Source organism: Capra hircus, chromosome 3 (assembly GCF_001704415.2).
Source record: "Capra hircus breed San Clemente chromosome 3, ASM170441v1, whole genome shotgun sequence".
NCBI lineage: Eukaryota > Metazoa > Chordata > Mammalia > Artiodactyla > Bovidae > Capra > Capra hircus.
In genome coordinates this window covers 73,822,220-73,832,285 of record NC_030810.1, presented here as the reverse complement: position 1 = coordinate 73,832,285, position 10,066 = coordinate 73,822,220, and the positions used below count along the sequence as shown (strand labels likewise).

Below are 10,066 nucleotides of genomic sequence, written 5' to 3'. Positions count from 1 at the left end.
AATAGAGTTTTGCCAGAAAATGCACTGGTCATAGCAAACACTCTCTTCCAACAACACAAGAGAAGACTCTACACATGGACATCACCAGATGGTCAACACCAAAATCAGATTGATTATATTCTTTGCAGGCAAAGATGGAGACGCTCTATACAGTCAACGAAAACAAGACCAGGAGCTGACTGTGGCTCAGATCATGAACTCCGTATTGCCAAATTCAGACTTAAATTGAAGAAAGTAGGGAAAACTGCTAGACCATTCAGGTATGACCTAAATCAAATCGTTATGATTTTACAGTGGAAGTGAGAAATAGATTTAAGGACCTAGATCTAATAGAGTGCCTGATGAACTATGGAATGAGGTTCGTGACACTGTTCAGGAGACGGGGATCAAGACCATCCCCATGGAAAAGAAATGCAAGAAAGCAAAATGGCTGTGAAAAGAAGAGAAGCGAAAAGCAAAGAAGAAAAGGAAAGTTATAAGCATCTGAATGCAGAGTTCCAAAGAATAGCAAGAAGAGATAAGAAAGCCTTCTTCAGTGATCAATGAAAAGAAATAGAGGAAAACAACAGAATGGGAAATACTAGAGATCTCTTCAAGAAAATTAGAGATACCAAGGGAACATTTCATGCAAAGATGGCCTCGATAAAGGACAGAAATGGTCTGGACCTAACAGAAGCAGAAGTTATTAAGAAGAGGTGGCAAGAATACACAGAACTGTACAAAAAAGATCTTCACGACCTGGATAATCACGATAGTGTGATCACTCATCTAGAGCCACATATCCTGGAATGTGAAGTCCAGTAAGCCTTAGAAGGCATCACAACAAACAAAGCTAATGGAGGTGATGGAATTCCAGTTGAGCTATTTCAAATCAGGAAAGATGATGCTGTGAAAGTGCTGCACTCATACCAGCAAATTTGGAAAACTCAGCAGTGGCCACAGGACTGGAAAAGGTCCGTTTTCATTCCAATCCCAAAGAAAGGCAATGCCAAAGAATGCTCAAACTATCGCACAATTGCACTCATCTCACATGCTAGTAAAGTAATGCTCAAAATTCTCCAAGCCAGGCTTCAACAATACATGAACCATGAACTTCCTGATGTTCAAGCTGGTTTTGGGAATACCGGACCACCTAACCTGCCTCTTGAGAAATCTGTATGCAGGTCAGGAAGCAACAGTTAGAACTGGACATGGAACAACAGACTGGTTCCAAATAGGAAAAGGAGTACGTCAAGGCTGTATATTGTCACCCTGCTTATTTAACTTATATGCAGAGTACATCATGAGAAACGCTGGACTGGAAGAAACACAAGCTGGAATCAAGACTGCCAGGAGAAATATCAATAACCTCAGATTGCAGATGACACCACCCTTATGGCAGAAAGTGAAGAGCTAAAAAGCCTCTTGATGAAAGTGAAAGAGGAGAGTGAAAAAGTTGGCTGAAAGCTCAACATTCAGAAAACAAAGATCATGGCATCTGGTCCCATCACTTCATGGCAAATAGATGGGAACAGTGCAAACAGTGGCAGACTTTATTTTGGGGGGCTCCAAAATCACTGCAGATGGTCACTGCAGCCATGAAATTAAAAGACACTTAGTCCTTGGAAGAAAAATTGTGACCAACCTAGATAATATATTCAAAAGCAGAGACATTACTTTGCCGACTAAGGTCCGTCTAGTCAAGGCTATGGTTTTTCCTGTGGTCATGTATGGATGTGAGAGTTGGACTGTGAAGAAGGCTGAGCGCCGAAGAATTGATGCTTTTGAACTGTGGTGTTGGAGAAGACTCTTGAGAGTCCCTTGGACTGCAAGGAGATCCAACCAGTCCATTCTGAAGGAGATCAGCCCTCGGATTTCTTTGGAAGGAATGATGCTAAAGCTGAAGCTCCAGTACTTTGGCCACCTCATGAGAAGAGTTGACTCATTGGAAAAGACTCTGATGCTGGAAGGGATTGGGGGCAGGAGAATGGGACGACAGAGGATGAGATGGCTGGATGGCATCACGGACTTGATGGATGTGGGTCTGGGTGAACTCCAGGAGATGGTGATGGACAGGGAGGCCTGGGGTGCTGCGATTCATGGGGTCACAAAGAGTAGGACACGACTGAGCGACTGAACTGAACTGAAACTGGTTTTAGAAAAGGCAGAGGAACCAGCGATCAAATTGCCAACATCCGCTGGATCATGGAAAAAAGCAAGAGTTCCAGAAAAACATCTATTTCTGCTTTATTGACTATGACAAAGCCTTTGACTGTGGATCACAACAAACTGTGGAAAATTCTGAGATGGGAATACCAGACCACCTGACCTGCCTCTTGAGAAATCTCTATGCAGGTCAGGAAGCAACAGTTAGAACTGGACATGGAACAACAGACTGGTTCCAAATAGGAAAAGGAGTGCATCAAGGCTGTATATTGTCACCCTGCTTATTTAACTTATATGCAGAGTACATCATGAGAAACACTGGACCGGAAGAAACACAAGCTGGAATCAAAATTGCCAGGAGAAATATCAATAACCTCAGATATGCAGATGACACCACCCTTATGGCAGAAAGTGAACAGGAACTAAAAAGCCTCTTGATGAAAATGAAAGAGAGTGAAAAAGTTGGCTGAAAGCTCAGCATTCAGAAAACGAAGATCATGGCTCTGGTCCCATCACTTCATGGGGAAACAGTGTAAACAGTGTCAGACTTTAATTTTGGGGCTCCAAAATCACTGCAGATGGTGATTGCAGCCATGAAATTAAAAGACGCTTATCCTTGGAAGAAAAGTTATGACCAACCTAGATAGCATATTCAAAAGCAGAGACATTACTTTGCCGACTAAGATCCGTCTAGTCAAGGCTATGGTTTTCCAGTGGTCATGTATGGATGTGACAGCTGGACTGTGAAGAAGGCTGAGCGCCAAAGAATTGATGCTTTTGAACTGTGGTGTTGGAGAAGACTCTTGAGAGTCCCTTGGACTCCAAGAAGATCCAACCAGTCCATCCTAAAGGAGATCAGTCCTGGGTGTTCATTGGAAGGACTGATGTTGAAGCTGAAACTCCAATACCTTGGCCACCTGCTGCGAAGAGCTGACTCATTTGCAAAGCCCCTGATGCTGAGAAAGAGTAAAGTCAGGAGAAGGGGACACCAGAGGATGAGATGGTTGGATGGCATCACCAATTCAATGGACATAGGTTTGCGTATACTCCAGCAGTTGGTGATGGACAGGGAGGCCTGGCCTGCTGCAGTTCATGGGGTCACAAAGAGTTGGACAAAGCTGAGTGACTGAACTGAACTCAATGAAGTAATAGGGGCCTTCCACATGGATCAGTGGTAAAGAATCCGCTGGCCCATGCAGGAGATAAAGACTCAGCTTGGATCCCTGGGTCAGGAAGATCCCCTGCAGAAGGAAATGGCAACCAGCTCCAGTACATTTGCCTGGGAAATCCCATGGATAGAGAAGCCTGGCAGGCTGTAGTCCACGGGGTCACACACATTACTGAGTGAGCACACACATACGCAAGCATGATGTAATACAGACAGGGCGTAAGAGTGTTAATTCATTCAACAAAATCAATTCATGTGGAAGATCTTCCATGAACTTGGTATTTATTACTAAATAAAAAAATCATTACTATTATTAGCTATTTACCTATTAACTTGCACACTTAATTCCAGTAGTTTTAATTTATGAGTAACAGCAGGTCTCTATTTGCTTTAATTAATATAACACATTATAGGACTGAATTGGAAACCCAGGGACCTGTATTATAATTACAGATAAGTAAATACAAACGTGTTGCTAAACTAGTCATTTGACCTACCCCAACTACAGGTTAAAACCATATACCTAGAGTCCTTTTCAGCTCTACAGTTATTCCTTAGTGTTACTAACAGTACAGATCTTTCAAATAACTTGTTACATTTTCTTGGTAATTTCTTCACAAGAAGGAAAAAAGCTAGTTTTCACTGAACTGAAAAGAATGTTCTACTCAGTTCAGTTCAGTTCAGTCCAGTCATGTATCTTTGCGACCCCATGAATTGCAGCATGCCAGGCCTCCCTGTCCATCACCAACCGCTGGAGTCTACGCGAACGCATGTCCATTGAGTTGGTGATGCCATCCAACCATCTCATCCTCTGTAAATTGAGTCAGTGATGCCATCCTGCCATCTCATCCTCTGTCGTCCCCTTCTCCTCCTGCCCCCAATCCCTCCCAGCATCAGAGTCTTTTCCAATGAGTCAACTCCTTGCATGGGGTGGCCAAAGTATTGGAGTTTCAGCTTTAGCATCATTCCTTCCAAAGAACACCCAGGGCTGATCTCCTTTAGAATGGACTGGTTGGATCTCCTTGCAGTCCAAGGGACTCTCAAGAGTCTTCTCCAACACCACAGTTCAAAAGCATCAGTTCTTCTGCCCTCAGCTTTCTTCACAGTCCAACTCTCACATCCATACATGACTACTGGAAAAACCATAGCCTTGACTAGCATAGAACTTTTATGTCCAGATGGGTCACACCTGCCAATCTTGCAAAAATGAAGATTCAGTAAGTCACAGACAAGGCTAGAGAGTCTTGAGTTTCTAATAAGCTCCCAGATGATACTAATTGCCCTCGGTACAGGGACAACATTTTGAGTAGCAAAGTTCTAATATCTGAAGAAACTGTAATGCTGACAAACTTGGCTAGCCCTGATATTCTTACACAATTGCAACTATGAGCAGGAGTAAAACATGACATGGAAAATATCCCAGAAAGTCTGATGATGTAATATGTCTGGGATTTGTGCTAATATGGGTGGTGAGTGGACAGAAGAACAAGAAAGATTAAGTTGGTAACTGAAGCTGAATGATGGAGGTTTGTTACTATTTTCTAAGCACTAACACCAGTTAAAGGGAATACTCTCTCTGTCCATTGAAATGAGAGGGAGGCATTAAGTTGCACCAAGGATGGCTATAATCTAAAGCTAGAAAGGGTATGTCTGTATTTGAGGATCTCACACATAAAAATTTCTTGTTTACTTTTCACAACTTTGCCTTAGAAGAAAATTGAGACTCAAAAAACTTAATATTTACTGAAAAGGAATTGATTTAAAAACCTTAAAACTGGTTAAATGTCATGAGATTTGGTAAGGAGCCATTAATGTTCAGACATCCTAATCTTAAAAAAATTATAAAGTGTGTTGAACAAAATATTGTACCATTTAAACAAATTTTGCTATTTTTTTAAAGCCATAGACTACAGAACAAATTCCTGGTGTAAATCAACCAACTCAACCATGTTGAGTTTAAAACATACTAAATTCAAGCTAATGATTACCTGTAGAAGGGGGTATACGGGGGTTCAGATTAGGGAGAGTACAAAAATGTCAGTTCAATCTGTTTTAAGTCATATATTAAAATTACACAAAGTATGGAAAGTATTAGGCAGTGAGAATAAATGTGCACAGGTGTTTTATTATATGCTCTTCATATTTTTCTGCATATTTGAATACTTCATTTTGTCTTTAATGTGGGGCAATCTCTTTTTGTCTTTTAACATTTATACTTTATTTGTAAAATATAAAACAAAACAAAAAGATAAAGGGAACAAGTGTATTTAGGAAAATAAAGAGTAACTCCAAAATTAAAGGTTTTGATAACTGGTACACATACTCTAATCCTGTGGCTTAAAATTGAGATTTTTCTCCTGAATACGTCTTGAAACAGATTTTAGCCAAAATAGAAACCCATGTATGTTCAATTTCCCTAAACAGTTCCATATCCTTCTGTCTGAATGAAAAACATTTTCAGATTTAACGCTATTTAAAAATATTAAGGCAGTGAGGAAATCTTGACATCCCAGGCGATTCATGAGACAATCTTTTCTTTTCATAGCATTCCAGGACTTTTAAGTGTTAGAATTATCTCCAAGTTGCACAGCAACCTTTAAAGGTATGTACACAGAAAATCTAATTTTTAATTAAGTTCATAATTATGTATCTTTATTACTGGGCTATCAAATAATTCAAACAGAAAATATAAGGCTAAATCCAGTTTTCTTTCATTCGGCTTTGGGATGCATTATAGACTTGCTTTCTACATCTTTTTGCTTTACCAGATGCAACACTTTTTAAAAACATGAAAAGAAAATATTCCTCTGTGGCAAAAAGAAAGACATTAGGGTGTCATTTATTGCTGATAACTAAGATCTGGCAGACATGAAACTGGCATTGCAACTATTCCTCCTACACAGCAATTTATCAATTGCACAGCATTTCTTCATTCGTACTATCTGAGCTTCACAGTACCTTGTGAGGTGGAAGAGCAGAATTTATTGCCTACATTTTGTATAAATACATAAGGGATACTGGGGCTTAGAAAAGCAACTTGTCCTTTCCCTTCAATCTGTATGGTGATCCAAAATCGAACTAACGAACCAATTAACCACCACATAATTAATAAGGTTAATATTAAAATTATACTTTGAAGTTAAAATACCTCTAAAATATTAATATATCTCTAATGTTAACTAAATATGATGATTCCTTATTATCCCTTGTTAAGCTAGGGTGTTCTTAGCTACTTTCAAATACTAAATTAGATTTCTAACATTAAGTATATGTGAATCCATTCCTTAAGTAGGTATTTTTAAAAATCTTGATGTAAAAAGAAATCAGTTTTTCTCTGTTGTAGAAAAAAAATCAAGTCATCTCTAAGTATTCAAGGTAAGGCCTCTAGGAACAAGCAGCTGTGTCTTAAGAACACTGTTAGCTAGTTTACTCCTCTTATCTTAGAGATATCTAAGAGATAGGACAGAGGCATCTAGGTGGTAATAATGACAAGGACAAAGCTATTTTCACACTAACACTTAAAAACAATTTACTATATGCTAAGAACTGAGTTAATGTATGAAAATATTCTAGAATGTCAAAACTCCCACTTCAAGGGCTTGAAGTTTGGAAGGAAGGTTGCACTGGAGTGCACTGTAGAAAACTGAAGAATCTGTTACTCCTAGGCAGGAAAAACTTGGGTTTCTGGTCACTCCCCCATCAAAAACACTGGGAACTCTTCCCAGCTTAGTAACAAAGCAACCTCAGTTCCTACACACATTTCAGAACCTCTGTCTTCTTCTTACAAGCCAATCCCTGCCCTAAGGGACTATCTGAAAAGCGATAGCACCTACTTGATTCCCTGGTGGCTCAGATAGTAAAGAATCTGTCTGCAATGCAGGAGACGGGGGTTCGACCCCTGGGTTGGGAAGATTCCCTAGAGAAGGCAATGGCAGCCTACTCCACTATTTTTTGCCTGGAAAATCCCATGGACAGAGGAGCCTGGAGAGGTACAGTCCAGGGGGTCACAAAGAGTTGGGCACAACAGATCGACTTTCACTTCACTTCAGATATTTCAACTACTGCCCAATCATCCTGAGAAAAACTTCACTTGAAGAAACTGCTCAATTATTAGTCATTCATGGTATAGGTTTTTTTTTTTTTTTTTAAGATATTAGGCACATCTGCTGTTGCTAAGTTCTTCTGTACTACAATGACACTTGAAAAAAAAATTCACATTACTTAGCTTTCAAATCATCCTCATGTTAATTCAAATGTACACAATTATTTTTATTTACTAGACTTTTTGGAGATGACTAATTATTGCATTAATATAGCACACTGAAAGGTATTGCATACTCCTTCATTTGTTTTTAATTTCCCTAATGTGTGAGTTCTGCATACTTGTCAGTTAGAACTTAAGGAACTTGAGTAACTGCAAAGTTATCTGACACCAATATGCCTAACTGCTGACAAAAGTGAACCCCCGACAAAAAATATTTTAATACAAACAGTACCCTAACTGAAACCATTTAAAAAGTGAAAACTGTAATTACCCTTAAGTTTTTAAATACCCTAATGTGCATCTTCCCTCCCACCCAAAGCAAAAGCAGATGGTGTGATTCTGTTTCTTCCCAGTAACATCAAGTATCCTTTGTTAAAACTCACAAAGTAGGAAATCTTTAGCAGACACAAAAGATGAAAGATGAAACTGCAGCAAGAGAGCATGGCAAATCCAAAAGATCTATTAGTGCAGAAGTCTACTGGAAAAAAAACAACAACAACAAAAGAGATAGAAAGAATTAACAAGATACAATAAAAGTTATGTCTTTAAAGCAGTAGATTGTAACAGGGTGGGAAATGTTTAATATGTGTCCTCCTGAAAAGCAGTTACCATCTTTCAAATTAAAAAAAAAAAAAACAGCTGGTATATTTTCACAGCATCTAGATTTATTTATGGTATAAAGTCATAGAATTGTATTATTATTATTCCTTTCCCACCCTGGCAGAGAATAAACATGAATTCAGAAGCACAGTGGAGTGAAAACAAAGAAGAGAGAGAAAAGGCAGCAGAGAAAGACAGAAAAGGTGAATACAGAGCTACAGAAGTGTTTATTGAGCATGCTACAGAGGTAAGCAGAGTACACACAAAAGGAAATTAAACAACCATCAAACCTCCCAACTTTGTTAGAAAATTAATTTTTAATTGTGCCGCTTTCAAACTATACTGAATTTTACATTTCTAAAGATGTAAAAACTCAACTAATAGAAAATATACATGACCATTCTGTCTACATAGATAACAGAATCTATGAATCTTGAAACTAAGTACATCAATTTCAAAAAAGTATTGGTCATTTAAACAGAATCAACAATTCAGATTGACAAGAACTGTTCAAATTAATTTGACCTGTAGATTCTGAGCCATGTTTTTATTAAAGTCAGATCTATTCCTAAATACAAAATATTTTGAAGATTTATTAAAACTGAATATTACAATGCAAGGTAAATTAAGACTAAAGGCACATAAACTTTGGTCCCACCTGGTTGTCAGTTTTAGAAAACTGCCACAAAATTAATCTTCCTGCATATTTTCGCAGTACACTTTCTTTTATCTTTGAAAAATACATGCACCAGTTCCTGAACTAGCTAGACCGGTCTGCACATGCTCAGAAATCCACAACCATATTCCAAATCTTAATTACAAACTAAGGATGGCAATATATATTTAAATGCACATAAGTCATGTCAACTTCAAAACATCTACGAAAAATATTCAGCCACAAACAAGACATTACTTAGTGCTGACATTTATATGATACGTCCCACAAGAGTGTGTACAAAAAGGTTAAGATTCCACAATGCTTTTCCACATAGGGCTCAAACTTACAGAAATCACTTTGTTGTCTTAAGAAAGTAATACTCTGCATCTTGTTAATTTTAACTAATGCCTACATTCATAACTGAATCTAGACCAGAATTGTGAGATACAAAAGGCCAATGTTTCTTTAAAGCAATAAAGCCTAAGGTAGTAAAAACTGAAAAAATAAAAAATGCTGCTTTATTCTTTCAATATCATGTATCTTATTTGATTAAATAAAGAAATATGACAAGCCGATAATTCAAAATAAGTTCCAAGCAGGAGGGAAAAAAAACTTAACCTTTTTACACACCCCTGCCTAAACATATTGTTAATTCCCATTTAACAATGTGCCCTAGACAACCAATTCCTTTTTTCTAGTAAATGCACAACAGCAACACTAGTTTCCTTTTTAAGGCACGTATGTCAACTAAGTTGAAAAAGGAAAGTAAAATTAAACTAAAATTTCAAACAGACAAAAATGGCTTCCCTACAGAACAGATGAAAGAGAGCAGTTAGTAACTCTGCCTTTACATACGCCATTTCATTTTATAACCAAGGAATGATAACAGCATGGAAAAGAAAAAAAAAAACAACAAAATCAAACTCTGGTCCCCACTTTTCTGAACAGTCAATAGGTGATGACACCAAACAATGTGATTCACCCTCAATCTTCATCTCCCCCCTTTTTTAAATTGTTGACTTGGAGAAAGACACTCTCAGATGATGGTTTTCACCAAGGTTATAATTATGAAGATCAATCAAGGCCTGAATAGCTTCTTCCACTGTTGCCATCTGAAGAAGAGCCATTTTGTGATCTCTTCTGAAACAAAATTATGAAATTAGATACTTCATAAAAATCAGAACGGCTTAAACACTTTTGCTCATTTCAGGATCAAAAGATATCTAGAAAT

The 10,066-nt window shown here is 38.0% G+C and overlaps 1 protein-coding gene across 4 annotated transcripts in view; it reads right to left on the bottom strand.

Annotated features, from left to right (window-relative positions):
• The window catches only part of PTBP2 (polypyrimidine tract binding protein 2), an 81,685-nt gene continuing 79,841 nt past the window's right edge, over nt 8,223-10,066 (bottom strand). For 2 of the 4 annotated variants that reach the window (XM_018045801.1, XM_018045803.1), the window contains exon 14: nt 8,223-9,975. In XM_018045801.1, coding sequence (XP_017901290.1) covers nt 9,843-9,975 — 133 coding nt within the window. In that variant the 3' untranslated portion in view covers nt 8,223-9,842. The remainder of the gene's footprint in view (nt 9,976-10,066) is intronic. The other 2 variants (XM_018045802.1, XM_018045805.1) reach the window with 1 other exon arrangement.